Below are 17,410 nucleotides of genomic sequence, written 5' to 3' on the forward strand. Positions count from 1 at the left end.
AATTTATCTATGCAAATGTTACATAGTTTGTGAGGTTGAAAAAAGACATCAGTCTATCCAGTTCAACCAATGATGTGTGTGTGTGTTAGTACATTGTATACCCCTGTATGTTGTGGTCTTTAAGGTGCCCATCTAATAGTTTTTTGAAACTATCAATGCTCCCTGCTGATACGACTGCTTGTGGAAGCGAATTCCACATCCTTACTGCTCTGACAGTGAAGAACCCCTTGCGTATTTTAAGGCTAAACAGTTTTTCCTCTAGTTTTAGTGAGTGGCCACGTGTCTAATTGTATTCCCTTTCTCTAAAAAGTTTGTTCCTTATGCTAGGGTCCTCACCAGTACAGTATTTGTACATTGATATCATATCCCCCCTCAAGCGTCTCTTCTCCAGAGAGAATAAGTTCAGTGCTTGTAGTATTTCCTCATAGCCGATGCCCTCCATTCCCCTAATTATTTTTGTTGCCCTTCTCTGGACTCTCTCCAGTTCCAGCACATCCTTCCTGAGGACCGGTGCCCAGAACTGGACAGCATACTCCAGATGTGGCCGGACCAGAGTCTTGTAGAGTGGGAGAATAATCTCTTTATTTCTGGAGTGTTAAGTGGGTAGTAAGAAACCTAAAGTGACACAGGCCACAATGCAGTGTGTATGCATTATCACAATTGCTCCTGTTCTCTGCACAGTATGAATGTTGTATATGTTTTGAAGATGACCAAATTTACTATCAGCCAAGATGCAGGGCTCTCTGGTGTTTTGATAGCCTAATGTTTAGGAAATGTTGTCTTTTAAATTGTCTGCTCATCATGGTCCATATTTTTTAATCTAGGTATGATTTAAATTCTTTGAAGATTCTAGGAACTGTAGGAGAACCCATCAATTCAGAAGCCTGGCTGTGGTACTATAATGTCATTGGCAATCAGAGGTGTCCTATTGTTGACACCTTTTGGCAGACAGAAACAGTAAGTGTTACATCCTGATCATTAGAACTGTTTATGTTGGCTGTTGATTATGTTCAAAACCACTTGCCTACCGGGCACTTTTACCCCACTTCCAGCCCAGCCTAATTTTTCAGCTTTCAGCGCTGTTACATTTTAAATGACAATTGCGCATTTATGCAGCACTGTACTCATTTGAAATTTCTATCATTTGGTGCTATTTAATTACTGCTGGATGCCATTAAAGTGGTTGTTGGGCCACTATATTATATTTATACCATCCCATCTGTTATATAATGATGTGTGTCCCAGTTCCTGTGCTTTATAAAAAAAAAAAATGCATATTTCTACCTTCTCCCAGAGCATTTCCCGGCGCTCACTTGACCTCTCGGCTCTCTGCACTTCTCCTCCCCTCCTCCCAGCTGATGTCAGCGGGAGTTCTCAGCTCCTCCCACTATAGCTCTTAGCTGGGGAGAAAAGAGAGCAGAGGAGTCAGGTGAGCACCTGGAGACTCTCTGAGATAAGGTAGAAATCTTCATTTTTTTTTTTAACACTGCACAGGCACTGGGGCACCAATCGTTCTATAACCGATGGTATAAATATAAATATAGCCCAAAGAAAGAAAAAGGTCCACACAAACTTCTCCCACTGTAAAGGGGAGTAGGTAAGCCTCTTATCAGAATGCTGGATGATCTGTAACTACAAAACTCCGCCTGTGTGAAAATCCCTCTTCTATTGCTTTCGGGTCTCAGGGATCTGTGATGATCTGGCTCTTATATAAGTCTCCCCGGCATGAAAATAAAAACCGCTAATAGTGTAAAACCTTTCAACTGATGAATTTATTAAAAGTCTTGCACTTACATGTAAATAGCTGGAATATACCGAAATAGCGGTGTAATACCGGAGATGATGGTAGAGAAGCCACGGACCGCACTGGGAGAAGTTTGTGTGGACCTTTTTCTTTCTTTGGGCTATAACATCATTGGATCGGATAGTACATACGCCTGTGTATTATCGTATCTGGTAAGGGGCTTATTCACTCATGGTTGAGGTCTTCGCTGCACTCATCCATTATGTTTTGAAGTTTTGCACCTTGGAGACATATCACATGCATGTTGGATTTGACAGGACTTTAATTTCTTTAAGGACTTTATTCTGCGATTCACCATTGATATTGTTATTTGGTTCACTGTGTTGAGCACATATATTCATCCAATTTTGTATTTGGTTTGATTTAGAGGACTTTGTCCCCTTCTGATTGGACTCACTCATTGAACTATATTTTTTGTCCACCGTTTTATGTTGATTTGTCATTATATTTATATTATATAATTAGACACACAGTTTAGCGCACCTGATACACCTGCTTCCCCTATACTCAGCACACATATGCCACAGTCCTTTTACCTTCAAAATATGCTTTAATGACTGTGCCACAAGCAAAAATATAACAGACAAACTGTACCAACAAATATACTTCCCTACACACAGCCTACCTTTAAAGAAGAACTCTAATGTTCTTAGTGGTCAGGAGTATGGAATTTAAAACACAGTGAGGGGAATTTTCAAAACTGGAACAGGCAGATTCTAGAGCAACTGTGTATGGCAACCAATCGGCTTTTAGCTTCAGCTTGCTGAGTTAAACTTTGAAAATGTAAGCTTTCAGCTGATTGGTTGCCATGCACATCTGCTGCAAATCCAGGCTGCTCCAATTTTAAAAAATTCTTCCAAGTGTCTATATTGCAGGGGGCTGGTGTACAAAATGCACAGGCCACTCAGAGTACAACTAAAATGACCCCTCTTCCCAGTACAAATCGCCCAAATCTCCTACAGTACAGAACTCTGCCAATATTCCTAACCCCCCCCCCCCCTCCGAGGCAACCAATCAGTACAGACTCCCCTCCAAGACAGACCCTTCTGTATGGACCCCCTCACTACAGACGGACCCCACCATCACAGGCCAACCCCCTCCCGCTTTCATTCCCCCAGCACACAGACACCTCAGTATAGACTGACCCCCCCTCCAGCACAAGGAACTCGTAAACCTATTTAAGGAACTTCTAATGAAGTTAGTCTTCTGTGATTTGAAGCATTCCAGGGAGTTTGCATCATGGAAAAGTGCAAACTCTTCGAAACAACAACACCATCCCATGGGTGTCCTTATGACATTACTTAATCTTAAAAGACATGGGAAGGAAGTGTGATTGCTTGTTTTTGTTTTTTGTTTTTTTGTTTTTTTTACAGCGAATGGTTTCTTTCTCTCTGATTTTCCAAAAATGTAAGCAATGAAAATACAGGATCAACTTTTCTTTACTTCATTTAGTGTCCCTTCTGTTCCTTTAGGCTCATGCACACAGCGTCATTCTATACTACTTTAACAGTGTTTTTGTACCTGCTAAAAATCACTAATTGTATTTGCAGGATATGAAGTACTGTGGCAGAGTAGTAGAGTCAGTCAGACTTGTATAAAGTACTCAAAATTTCTACTTGAGTAAAAGTACAAGTGCTCGATCAAAAAGTGACTTGAGTAGAAGTGGAAGTGCTCGCAGAAAAAGTTACTTAAGTAGAAGTACTAAAGTATTCAACATTTTTTTTACTTAAGTATTGCAAGTAGTTTTTTCAAAAAATTTGCTACTTAAGTACTAAAAGTAAAAAGTACCAGTAGTTTTGAAAAAAAATTTCTACTCAAGTACTGAAAGTAGAAGTAGAAGTACTGTGTTATGTAGTTATTAAAGAAAGAAGTTAAAAGTTTGAACACCATATTGTTTTTTTATTATTTCAAATGATTTATTCAAATGATTAACCTAAAGGACAATCACAATTCCTTAGGCTGTAACTTTTTGTAAACAAAAAACAGATAAAGTCCCTCCCTTCCCCTTTTAAAGCCAGGGGTGGTCTCCTTCCTGAGCTTCCTCACTCTCACAGCCAGGCAGATCACTTGAAGTTGAAGGGCCAGGGGTGGAAGGTGGTGTTTTTGGTTCGTCCATCTTTTCAGCTGATCAAAAGGCAGAACAGGAGCATGCGCAGTCTTCTTAATCGCGGTTTGATTTGATTTGCTCAATTGATGATGATGTGCCAGGCCAGCTTCATCAAACCTACAACGCTTAAAGTGAAAAATGCATCAAAAACTACTAACAAAGTGGCTGTGCTAAAAATGCTAATAAAGTGCCTGCAATTATATATATATATATATATATATATATATATTCTTCTTGTATTCAAAATCATCGCCCACAGTATCAAAAATAAAGTGACATGTCTGTGCTAAATGCAGTGCAAATTATTCCCACAATGTAAATGTAATTCATATAAAATATATATGACAATACCACAATAAAATAAGTTGTGATTGTGAATAAGTTAGGTGCAAGTTTAAGTGTGTAAACTAAACTTTATAAGGAAAAGTCCATAACTGAATTCCAGTGTGCAATCTAAGAAGTGCTGTCCCTTGCTGTCAGATGCTTCCACCTTTCTTCTGTGATCTGCTCAAGTAAAGTGGTGGACTGGATAGCCTCTCTCTCTGTCTCTCACCTTAGTAGCACTGGCACTGCACTGGTTCTATATTATTTTCATTATAAGAACTTGTCAGAACATGCTTCCACCACCTGTCCTTCACACTAGTAGTGCTCATTTGCTTTGCTCAAGTCAAGTGCCACTGCCAGTGGCCACTGCAGTGCAGGCACAGCAGCACAGGCAGAGGCAGGCCGCAGGAAGCACAGGCAGAGGCAGGCCGCAGGTAGCACAGGCAGAGGCAGGCCGCAGGTAGCACAGGCAGAGGCAGGCCGCAGGTAGCACAGGCAGAGGCAGGCCGCAGGAAGCACAGGCAGAGGCAGACCGCAGGAAGCACAGGCAGAGGCAGGCCGCAGGAAGCACAGGCAGAGGCAGGCACAGCCGCACAGGCAGAGGCAGGCCGCAGGAAGCACAGGCACCACCACAACACAACACTTATGGTCCATGGACCATGGATGGTCGGATAATCATCATAGCTGTCAGTCTCACTCTTCTTGGTTCAAAAAAGCCACCCATGACCCGTGTGTATATAATATATTAATATTTTATATTGATTATTTGATTCTCAAATGGCACATTTGCCATGGCAAGGATTAGGCCCTCTCACTCACCTCATAGAGAAGAAGATGAGATAACGAAGAAAATGCTCCGAGTCCCGCCGCCCGTGTCACAACTCCTCTCAGTAAGGGCCCTAAGGGGTGGAGTCTGAGTGACACACAACACGTTTAGAGGCAGAGACCTCGAGCGGGAAGACGGCAGCATGGCTCCTCCAGTGCGGTCTTAACTTGATGATCATGACAGTGATTCCGCGGGCCGCGGCGCGAGCGAGGCTGTGGGATTGATTGAATTGAGTTGTGCTGCCTACTGCTACACGCTACCTACTACTAAATTGTGAGTCAATATATTTTATTTCATTTTTATATATAAAAGCGGTATTGTTGAGCACTACTAGCCACTAGATCTCCTGGCTGTCACTTTGTCACATGTTGGGGAATCACAGCGGCTCGGCTCCAGAAGTGGCGGGTGTCCCCGTCATCCTGCCAGGGCCGCCAAGAAGTTCATCACCTAATCTTAAGTTATTAATATCTTATGAGGAGAGGACCTATGAGATTGAGAATTGAAATAATTAAATATATATGGCTTTTTGAACCAGTGCAGTCAGTGCCACAGTGCCACCCAGACGGTATCCACCAGTGCCACCACCATTAAGTGTGTTGGTCGGTCACTCGAGCACTGAAGGAGGTGGAAGCATCTGACAAGTGAAGTGACACTTTAGATTTGCACACTGGAATTCATTTATGGACTTTTCGTTATAGATAGGTTTACACACTTCAACTTGTTGCACGCACCTGACCTAACTTATTTCATAACTTATTTTATTGTGATTTATTGTCATATTTTATATGAATTGAATTTACTGTTACATTGTGGGAATAATTATTTTCACTGCATTTAGGCTTTAGCACATTCATGTCACTTTATTTTTGATACTGTGTGGAGTGTGGGCAGGGCACTGGGGGCAACGATGATATTATATCGATTGCACAGGCACTTTATTCGCACAGCCAAGTTGTGTTTGTTAGTAGTTTCTTGATGCACTTTAAGCGCTGTAGCACAATTTATTTGTTTGTTTCATCTTTTCTTTTTATTGGAAAGATTTGGTATAGCAGCTTTTATTATACACAGCCTTTATTTTCGTATGCGCTGATTTACAAATGACATTATACACATTTTTTTGAGCTTTATGCAACTTGCCATCTACTGTTCTGGCAGTGGTAATTTTTTTAAAAGTAACGAGTAACTATGCAGCACAAAAAAAAAATACTTGAGTAGAAGTATCGAAATCATCAAAAAAATGTAGTGAAGTAAAAGTAGAAGTAGGAGAAAAAAATTCTACTCTAGGAAAGTACAGATACCGCATTTCGGTACTTAAGTACAGTACTTAAGTAGTTGTACTTCGTTACTATACATCTCTGGAGTCAGTAATAGTAATGCCAGTCATTGCAGATGATTGCACACTTGATGCAGCAGCTAATGGATATATTGGAGTTGTTCTTATTGCTGTTTCTGAACTCTGTGTATGCAATAAATCTTAATAATGAGTTTAACAAGTGGTTCTCTGTGTGATGTTTTATTCTAAATTGTTGAGGCTATAAAGTTAAAAAAATTGTCTTTTCTTTATTGTACTATAGATTAAGCTAACTAATTAAGTGTACCCTAAGCTAGGCATACAGTGCTCAGTTCAGTGCTACAAAAGATCTCAGTTGACATTTCCCCACAAGGTTACTTAGCGTTCCAGGCATGTTTCAGATCTTTATGACTTTCTAAGGTCAGTTACCAATGCCTGGAAATAGTAATATCAAGTTTTTGTTTTGTGTTGGTCAACGCACCAGAATTTAGCTGTCAGAATGTGATCATTTTAAAAAGTTAATTAACCATACACTTAAAAATTACCAAAATGGCATCTCTAAACTTTTTCATTGAATAGTTGACACTGTGGGGGAGATTTAATAAAACTAGAGCACACAGAATATGGTGCAGCGGTGCATAGTAACCAATCAGCTTCAGTTTGTTAAATTAAAGTGATTGTAAAGTCTTGTTTTTAAAAAGTAAAAAACAAACATGTTATACTTACCAGCTCTGTGCAGTTGGTTTTGCACAGAGTGCCCCTGATCCTCCTCTTCTCGGGTCCCTCTTCTGTGCTCCTGGCCTCTCCCCCCTATTAAGTGCCCCCACAGCAAGCACCTTGCTATGGGGGCACCCAAGCTGAGTCAAAGCTCCCTGTGTGAATTCACAGCTCCCTGTGTCCATTCAGGAGCTGCAACCAGGCCCTGCCCCCTCTCTTTTCTGATTGGCTGATTACCTTTGATCGACCACAGCAGGAGCCAGTCGCACCACGCTGCTCTCTTAGCCAATGAGGGGAGTCCCATGCAGCTGAGATGCTCTTGCAACATAGCTGGATAGAGATGGGCTTTAGGTAAGTATTAGGGGGGGCTGCTGAAAATAGAAGGTTTATTAAAGAGGAAGTTACTTCCCTCTAACTTTTACCTATAGGTAAGCCCATGATATGGCTTAGGTACTGTAAATATCTCCTAAACGTGCACTGTTTAGGAGATATTTACTTTACATGCAGCCAGTGACATCACTGGCGCATGTGCTCTGAAGGAACAGTGGCTCCAGAGGTCATTGCAGCTCTGGCCAATCAGATGGCCGGAGCCTGTGAACCCTGTGAGCCTGGTGAGTGGGCGCCGCTGGAAGGGCTTCGTTCTAAGGTAAGTATTTCATAATGAGCTAGTATGTGATGCATACTAGCTGACTATGCCTATGTCTTACAGGTTTTTTTTTTTTTTTTTTTCTAGGTTTACAACCTCTTTAGGATAAAAACAATCTTCTGCCTTTACAATTCCTTTAAGCTTTAACAATAAAACCTGGAAGCTGACTGGTTTCTGTACAGAGCTGCACCAGATTTTGGACTCTCAAATTTTAATAAATTAACCCTTGTCTGTGCCTGCCATGTTTATATTACTGCAGTGCTGGGTCTTACCAATGTTCTTCGACCTAATGTATATGGATGTTTGAGAAGTCGTTGAGATACATTTACTATGCAATTGCTAAACAATGCATATGTAAGAATAAAGGCACAAACTTGATCTTGAGCTGAACTGATTTAAAAAAAATAGTTTACACCAGCCATTTTAACGAATTATGTTAAAATCTTTGTGATAGCCAGTACCGTATATTGTTTTTTATGTTTAAAAATTGCTAAGTAAACGATTATAATTAACTCCTCCATGTATAGGGGAAATTACTTAAATGCCCATTGTGTAATATATGTATGTCCTGAATTACAACGCCTTAAACTTACCTCTGTGTTATGGGAAGTTTAGATTTTATTTAACCCTCATAAAACTAGATGCTGCTATAAAATCACATGATGTATATTTTATTATGCAGCAAAACTGTTTACAGAAGAAGCAGGCCTTTTCGCTTTTGTCCCCTTTTAAAAATCATTGTCTGAACACTTCTGCTGTGAATGTTTGAATTTCCGCCATGAGCTATTTTCATTGTGAAATTACAAAAAGCTGAATATATTTTAACTTGGGGTGCCTATAGACATTCTACGTAAATTGGACACAAGGACACCATCTCACTGCTCACAGGGTAAACACTCAGGGACCCTTAGAATACCATGTAAACATGTACACTATATTATAATAAGTATGTACACACTATATTGTCAAAAGTATTGGGACACCTGCGTTTACACGCACATGAACTTTAATAGCATCCCAGTCTTCGTCCATTGGGTTCAATATCTAACCTTTACAGCTTTAACAACTTCACTCCTTTTGGGAAGGAGGTCCACAAGGTTTAGGAATGTGTCAATGGGAATCTTTGACCATTCTTCCAGAAGAGCATTTGTGAGGTCACGTTGGACGAGAAGGCCTGGCATGCAGTCTCTGCTCTAATTCACCCCAAAGGTGTTTTATCGGGTTGGGGTCAGGACTCTGTGCAGGCCAGTCAAGTTCCTCCACCCCAAACTTGCTCATCCATGTCTTTATGAACCATGCTTTGTGCACTGGTCCAAATCATTTGGTGGAGGGGGGATTATGGTGTGGGTTTGTTTTTTCAGGTGTTGGGCTTGGCACTTTAGTTCCAGTGAAGAGAACTTTCAAGGCATGAGCATATCGAGACATTTTGGACAATTTCATGCTCCCAACTTTTTGGGAACAGTTTGGGGATGGCCCCTTCCTGTTCCAACATGACTTTGCACCAGTGCACAAAGCAAGGTCCATAAAGACATGGATGAGCGAGTTTGGGGTGGAGGAACTTGACTGGCCTGCACAGAGTCCTGACCTCAACCCAACACCACACCTTTAGGATGAATTCAAGTATAGACTGTGAGCCAAGCCTTCTCGTCCAATATCAGTGCCTGACCTCACAAATGCGCTTCTGGAAGAATGGTCAAACCTTACCATAGACCAACTCCTAAACCTTGTGGACAGCCTTCCCAGAAGAGTTGAAGATGTTATAGCGGCAAAGGGTGGGCCAACTCAATATTGAACCCTACAGACGAAGACTGTGATGCCATTAAAATTCATCTGCATGTAAAGGCAGGCATCCCAATACTTTTGACAATATAGTGTTTATGTCAATAGACTGGTGATGGGGAAAGAGGACACTTCTTGCATCACTTACCATGAAGGAAGGATTCAAGCATAACTAAAGGCAAAACATTTTTTTTTTTTATTTATTTTAGTTTTGGATAGAGTGGATTAGTACACCTGTCAGGTTTTTTTGCTGGCTGTGTCCCTGTTAGGGAAATTCACTCTCTTTATTTGTCCGGTTTAGCATTATCATTGAAAGTAAAAAAAAAAAAATCTGAAATTTCGGGTTGTCCCCAGAAAAGTATTAGAGGGAACATTTTCCAATGGGGACACTAGTTCTGATGACTTGGGAGGGGGGCAAGGATTTCTTCTCGCTTCCTGTTTGGCTATGGGACAGGACGTAAAGGTAAATCTCCCCAATTGGACACAGATGACAAAGAAAAATCTGACAGAGGTTATAACCAGAGGCGTCACAAGTGGGGTGCGGGGGGGGGGGGGGGGGCGGACCGCACCAGGGTGTCCACCGGGTGGAGGGTGACACCACTCTGCCGCTCTCTTCCTCTTCTATGCGGGCCGGTGTACTGCCGAAATTCTCAAACTCACCGCTCAGCGCTGCCGATAATTGACTTGCAGGTGATACACTTCTGGTAGGAGGCGTGGAAGAAGAGATGGCACCCTATCACAGGATAGATAAGAGAGCGATCATGGAGCCGTCAGCCGTGTGGAGACGATGGCAGGGACAGGAGCTCTAGCCACCCCTCCCTCTGGGGAATTCAGCTGAGGGGCGGGGCCACACATCACTGCCTCGGGTCGGGTGAGGGAGATGGAGGCTTCAGTGTGCAGAGCCGAGCAGTGTCCCCTCGGAGTTAGCCAGCCTGACCTGCCTTGTGTGTAGCAGCAGGTCAGTGTGTGATAATGACAGCAGTTTAATGTGTTGTGTGTCTAATCCCCAGCAGGACTAACTGAGAGTGTTCCTTCCTTCTTTCTCAGTGCCCTTCTAGCAGATGCCATTCCCCAGTACAGTGAGTGCCACTAAGTGTACAGATATCAGTGTTCTATATAGGGAATAGCCCTTTATGAGTTATTCCCTATATGATATGTGTACACTAAGTGCTTTTCCCTTACACTGACATCGGTTCACTTCAGCTGGAAGAATGTCTCTTAGTCCCAGTTCACATATATGCGATGCTGGAACCCTGAAAATCCACTGCAGATTCCCGCATCGCATTTAAATCGCAGGCAGTTCACACTGCCATATGCAAATCGCTGGGGGTGTCAATGCGAAGTTAACGACACCCCCAGATCAGTTCGCATATCGCAGTGCGAACTGTCAGTTCAGACATGAATTGGATCGCATAGGTGTAAACATCCATGCAATCCAATTCTGCTGCGGACCCAAAAAAGGGTCCTGTGTGAGTTGTGTCCAAATGCGATGCGAATTTAACCATACAATCGGTATGGCTTAATTTGCATCACACAGACATGTGATTTTCAGAGCAGTGCGCTCCAAATCGCATGCAATGTCTGTCATCACACATATGTGAACCGGGACTAACATTGGAAGTCAAGTAGGGGTGTTAAAATAATCGTATAATCGCTGCATTGCGATTTAGCCTTAAACGATTTTCCATCAATGCAGGGAACAGCTGAATCACAATTGCATCAATGACGTCATTCTGGGGCGCCCCTGTCAGAGTGCTCCCCTCCTTCCTCCTCTCCTTGTGTATGTCACACAGAGCAGCGATCTCCCGCTATGTTTTGGAACTTGGATCTGAATTGTTCTGCAGCGCTCTAACAAAGTCCCGCCTCCTAGACCGGCTCCTATGATAGACAGCACATTGATCCAATGCTAGGAAATTGAATCAGTGTGACGTGTATCATAGGAGCCAGTCTAGGAGGTGGGACTTTGTTAACAGCCGCCGCTGGGCAATTTATATTCAAGCTCCGTGACACAGCAAGAGATGGCTGCTCTGTGTGATCCAGGCACTGATGAGGTTGCATTGGATGGGCACTGATGAGGCTGCATTTGATGGGCAATGATAAGCCACATTTGATGGGCACTAATAAGGCTGCATTTGTTGGAACTGGTGAGGTTGCATTTATGAGCACTGACAGACTGCATTTGATGGGCACTGATCAGGCTGCATTTGATGGGTATTGATTAGGCTGCATGTGATGGGCACTGATGAGCTGCATTTGATGGACACTGATAAGCTGCATTTGATGGGCACTAATAAGGCTGCATTTGATGGCACTGGTAAGGTTACATTGATGAGCACTAATAAGCTGCATTTGATGGGCACTGGTGAGGCTGCATTTGATGGGCACTAATAAACTGCATTTGATGGGCAATGATAAGCTGCATTTGATGCCACTGATCAGCTTCATTTGATGGGCACTAATAAAGCTGCATTTGTTGGCACTGGTGAGGTTGCATTGATGGGCACTGATAAGCTGCATTTGATGGCAGTGGTGAGATTGCATTGATGGGCACTAAGGACATCTGTAGTGTACTCAAAACGCAGGGGTTCCTTGCTGGCCCAAATCTGTCTGGGGAGTGGCCCTTGCACACAGAGGAGGAGGAATAGCAAATTCACACTGACACTAAGGCCCCTTTCACACTGTCCATCCATCGGACAGACTCCGTTTATCTCAGCGGGGGATCGATCCGCCGATCCCCTGCTGAGCAGGAGGATGACAGCTGTTCTCTGCTGTGTGCGGAGACACAGCTGTCAGTTCCCCATGCATCTCTATGGGAGAATCAGATGGGAACGGACTGTCGGTCCGTTCTCACCCGATCCCATCCGATCCGCTGAACGGATGGAAAATATGGTTTCCATCCATCCAGATTTGAAGGATAGGATCAGATGTCAGCGGACATGTCTCCGCTGACATCCGATGCCCCATAGGGATGCATGGGGGGGACCGTTCAGATTCGCCAATAAAATGGACAGGCGGATGTGTGAAAGGGGCCTAAGGGTGAATAAACTGATTGCTGAGAGGGAGACAAGCACTGCATCTGATAAAAAAACATATTGAAGTTGCGGAATATTTAACAGCACAAATCAAAAAGAAGCTCCTTATATCTGTCTGGGCACCTTAAGTTTAATTGCACTATTTTCCACATTGGCACTTTTTTATGAATAAATGTAATTGCACGTTTTTTTGAATAATACAAATATTATGTATGAATATTGCATATATGTTTTGAATAGAGTACTGTATATGAATTTGCACTAAGGAAATGCACTTTGGTCTTTATATCTATGGACCCTTTCACACAGGCCGACCGTTCAGATCCGCCTGTCAGTTTTTTTGGCGGATCTTAATTGTCACCCCATGCATCTCTATGTCCGCTGACATCCAATCCGATCTATTAAATCTGGATGGATGGAAACCCTATTTTCCATCCGTCCAGGGGATGGGATCGGATGAGAACAGACAGATGGCCCGCTCCCATCCGATTCCCCCATAGAGATGCATGGGGACCTGACAGCTGTGTTTTATTATTTTCATATGATATTGTAATTTAAAGGTCATTTTAATTCTCCTAGTTATTAATGTTGCTATTGCCATTACATTTAGTGTTATATGGCAGCTATGATTTACAAGTTACATTAGTAAAAAAAAACATTATTGAAAGGGGTTGGGGTGACACCGTGAGTTACCGCACCGGGTGACACCAACCCTAGTGACGCCACTGGTTATAACCCTCCCATACTCTATCAAAAAATGGCAAAAAAAGTTTTGCCTATAGTTCTACTTTAATCCTTTAGATTTGTACACCGTATATAGCCTAGCTGTTGAGTAGTTTATATTTTTCTGTACTGCACCTCTCCCCTGAATCTTTTTTTGACTGAAACCTTGGAACACCCTTCTTTACTGTCTTCCATATACAGAAAGCCTAATTTGAAAAATATGCCACCAATCTAATTTAAATTGTACATTGGAAGCGGAATGTGATTGGTAATGGAGAGAGAGAAAGTTACATAGTAAGAATGTCAGTACTTGCATTCTTATTGACCCTATATGGGGATGTTTTTGCATATTGTGCAGGGGATTGCAGAGAACTCAAAATATTGTAAATTTAGTGAACCTTCTGTCTTTATCACAGTTGCTGTCTTTACTGGATAACATTAGTAGTTCACTGAATGCTGTCAATGTTACTCTTTAACCACAGAAGAAAGATTAAAAATCTCCTGTACTGCTCTGTTTTCAGGGAGGTCATGTGATAACTCCTCTCCCGGCTGCCACTCCACTGAAACCTGGATCAGCTGTAAGTAGCAATACAATCAAATATAAAAGAAGGTGTTACGCTGAGTAAATAGATAGCAAACACGTCACATTTTAAAATTGTGCACGCCCATGGAATGGATGGAATGGCAACAAACTACGGTACAATAATTTATTCAAAGTTGACATTTTAAAAGCCTTTGAGGGTTACCAGTTTAGAAATGCACTGGAATTATTGCAAAACAGAAGAGAGACAGGCGCCTCTGAATGTAGACTGTTACACTTTAATAACAACACAATGTAAAAGACTCACGTGGTAAGAGGTGAATAGGCACAGTATATAACACAGTATATAATACCAGTGACCCGGATTATTGGCTCACTCTGACGTTTCACATTTGCACGGGGAGATGGGGGACACTTCAATTTTTTTTTTTGGATTAACTTTATTGCTATCACAACATCTTCTTTTTCGGAGGGATCTGGGTTTGATCGAATGCTGTACAAGCCGGTAACGGCTTGTAAAAAAGCAAACCGAAACCAGAAGGAGGGAAATTCTTGTCGCCTCCGGTTTCTGAAGTCCCAGAAGGTGGACAGGAAATTCCATTCCTTCCACTCTTCACAGTGAATGGGACCTGACCGATTGCATCAGTACCAGGCTCCCAGATGGGATGGGAGAATCCAGGAGAGGCACCACCTGTAAAACTGATCAAACAGCTGTATATCCACTCAGATAATCACCGGCGGAAAAGAACGGCAACAGGATCATGGCTGTAGCTGCAGCCATGATCCTGGTATAACCACGACAACTCGAGGCCATGTATACACAAGTAAAAGTGGTAAAAAAAAAAAAAAGGACATGGATGTAGGCAGATGTAAACAGATCTGTTAACATCCGTGTCTGTTCAGGTCTGTTTTTTTTTAACCTGCCCATAGACCTATAATGTTGGCCAGTCTGGATCCATCCCAAAAACTGACGAACATATCCAGACTGAACGCCTGTTTGAAAGAGCCCTTTTTAAGAGCATTTTATTACAACAGCCATGCAGCCAACAACAAGCTGACCATGGATAAACCAATATGCAGTGTAGGGCCTAGCTGACTGGATAGACTGAATAGATTGTAAAGGACAAATTACCACAAATTAAGCTGAATTAGAAGGATCTGACCATTCGGGGCCTGGCATATATATACCCAAATTGTGTATCAAGTAGTTCACTTCCAGCAGTACATTGATAGAATAGGTTGAATTGATAATTTTTAAATAACATCCCATCCATTTTATGTCCAGCTTTATTGGTTTCAAATCTTTTTTCTGTATGAATATATGGTGCGACCTACATGATGGGTATTTATTTGTGTAACTAATGTTCTCTATCTAGAATGGTGTTTTTATTTGTACTACCATCAATGACATGCCACACATCTCCGCACCCAGTCCTCACATGTACAGGAATCCATACACTGACAAAATTTTATATGTTACAGACTTTTCCATTTTTCGGTGTGGTCCCTGCTGTTCTGAATGAGCATGGAGAGGAACTGGTGGGGGAAGCTGAAGGCTATCTAGTAAGTGATGTCTTGGAAATTCATTCTACATTATACATACGGTGTATGTACATAATGCCAGGATTGACAATCGACAGTGAATTCTAAAATGTTCTATAGATACTCTTATTATGTTCAGTACCCCAGCCAGATGCCTTTTCCCATGTGTATTACTGGTTTATCTTTAAAGATCCTGCATTGTGGCTCTATAGATGAATCACCAGTTTGTGTAGTATTAGACGTGATCTTTCCATGTCTGCAGATTGATTTGTTGAGTATACAACAGATGTTTTAATCATAATTACCCATTGCATTTTCAGCACTTCTCCCTTTCCAACAATATGCGGAGAGTAATTTGCCACCTTTAAACAATAGTTGAATGTTTCATTGAGTCCCAAGGATAGATAATTAGTTTTGTATTTGCTTAACCAAAGCATTGCTGGAGATTGGGAAAGACCCATGTGCCTTGCTAGCCTTTCCTACTCTGGTGTGTAGCAGCCAGTACATATGACATACTGGGAAGGCACTACTCTGATGCTCAAAGAGAAAGGAAAGAAATACTTTATCCACTTGTAATTTTACAAAAGCTGCAAATGAAGGACATAAAGGGGGAAATTTACTAAGGGCCGGTTCAAACTGTACCAATGTTAGACATTGCATGTGATTCAGACCGCACTGCTGTGCAAATCATATGGGATGTCTGTGTGATGCAAATTCAGCCATACAGATTTTATGGCTGAATTCACATCGCATTCGGATAAAACTTGTGCAGGAACTTATTTTTGGTCTGCACCAAAATCAGATCGCATAGGACACCCATGCGATCCGATTCCTGTCCAAATTGACAGTTTGCACTGCGATATGCAAACTGATCTGGGGGTGTCATTAACTTTGTATTTACACTCCCAGTGGTTCGAAAATGGCAGTGTGACCTGCCTGCGAGTCAGGTGCGATGCAGGAACCCGCAGTGGATTCGCTGGGTTCCCGCACCATACCAATGTGAACCAAGCCTAAATCTGGTGCACTCAGAATCTGGTACAGCTGTGCATGGTAGCCAGTCAGCTTCTAATTTCATCTTGTTCAATTAAGCTTTGACAAGAAAACCTTCAAGCTCAAGAAAATCTGAAAGCTTACTGGTTACTATGCAGAGCTGCAGCAGATTCTGTGAGCACCAGTTTTAGTAAATCTCCCCCACAGTGTAGTGGTCAGTGCATTTTTTTTTTTTTTTTTTAGCTTTTCCATCTTCAATTTTAACTCCTCATTCCATTTTTGAAACTTTAGGTCTTCAAACAGCCATGGCCATCTATAATGAGGACTTTGTATGGCAACCACGAGCGCTTTGAGGATACCTACTTCCGAAAGTTTCCAGGATACTATGTGGCTGGAGACGGTAAAGAGTTCCTGCCTGGCAGGTCACTTATTATATTTATAAAGCAGTCTGTATACAATAAAACACATTTGACACATTTTCTTATAATTCGATAGGATGCAAAAGGGATAAGGATGGATACATCTGGATTACAGGTCGAATAGATGATATGCTGAATGTGTCAGGTATACATTACGTATATAAAAACTCATAAGCTAGACCCATTTATATGTGCATGAGCCACTTTAATAAGAAGGTAAATTAACCATAAAGACATTTTGCAACCCTTGAGAAAGCAAGAGCCTCTCTGAAATGTGGTGTGACATCAGTCTGAGCAGCAGAGACACACAAGGCTGCTGATGAACACTTAGTGGATCACTGTGTATGATGGTGCAATGGCTTTTTATTAAATATTTTTATGTACAGCTGGTGACCAATCTGGTGAGGCAAGGTCACCTGTAATCTGGTGACTGTTCTCTGCCTATTTACTTTGTAAGTGCAATATTATTATTTTTTTTGCATATGGCAGATTGTTGGTACTCAGCTTTTCCAAGCGGTTTTACTGTGAAGTTAAACCACTGAATATCAGATCATATGCATCACGGCTGTGGTTCAGATAGTTAGCCTTATATCAGTCATACTTTTGAATGTTTTTACTTCTTAACATATTGTTCTAGGCCTGATTGTTACATATATAGAACATAGGTTT

The 17,410-nt window shown here is 41.9% G+C and overlaps 1 protein-coding gene across 2 annotated transcripts in view; it reads left to right on the top strand.

The window, feature by feature from the left end:
• LOC309556946 (acetyl-coenzyme A synthetase, cytoplasmic-like) overlaps positions 1-17,410 on the top strand; it is a 96,176-nt gene that overhangs the window by 71,986 nt on the left and 6,780 nt on the right. For both annotated transcript variants that reach the window (XM_082259522.1, XM_082259523.1), the window contains exons 11-15: positions 825-957; positions 13,771-13,827; positions 15,273-15,353; positions 16,614-16,722; positions 16,818-16,886. In XM_082259522.1, the coding sequence (XP_082115648.1) occupies positions 825-957; positions 13,771-13,827; positions 15,273-15,353; positions 16,614-16,722; positions 16,818-16,886 (449 nt within the window). The remainder of the gene's footprint in view (positions 1-824; positions 958-13,770; positions 13,828-15,272; positions 15,354-16,613; positions 16,723-16,817; positions 16,887-17,410) is intronic.

Source organism: Pelophylax lessonae (assembly GCF_965119305.1).
Source record: "Pelophylax lessonae genome assembly, chromosome: 5".
Taxonomy (NCBI): domain Eukaryota; kingdom Metazoa; phylum Chordata; class Amphibia; order Anura; family Ranidae; genus Pelophylax; species Pelophylax lessonae.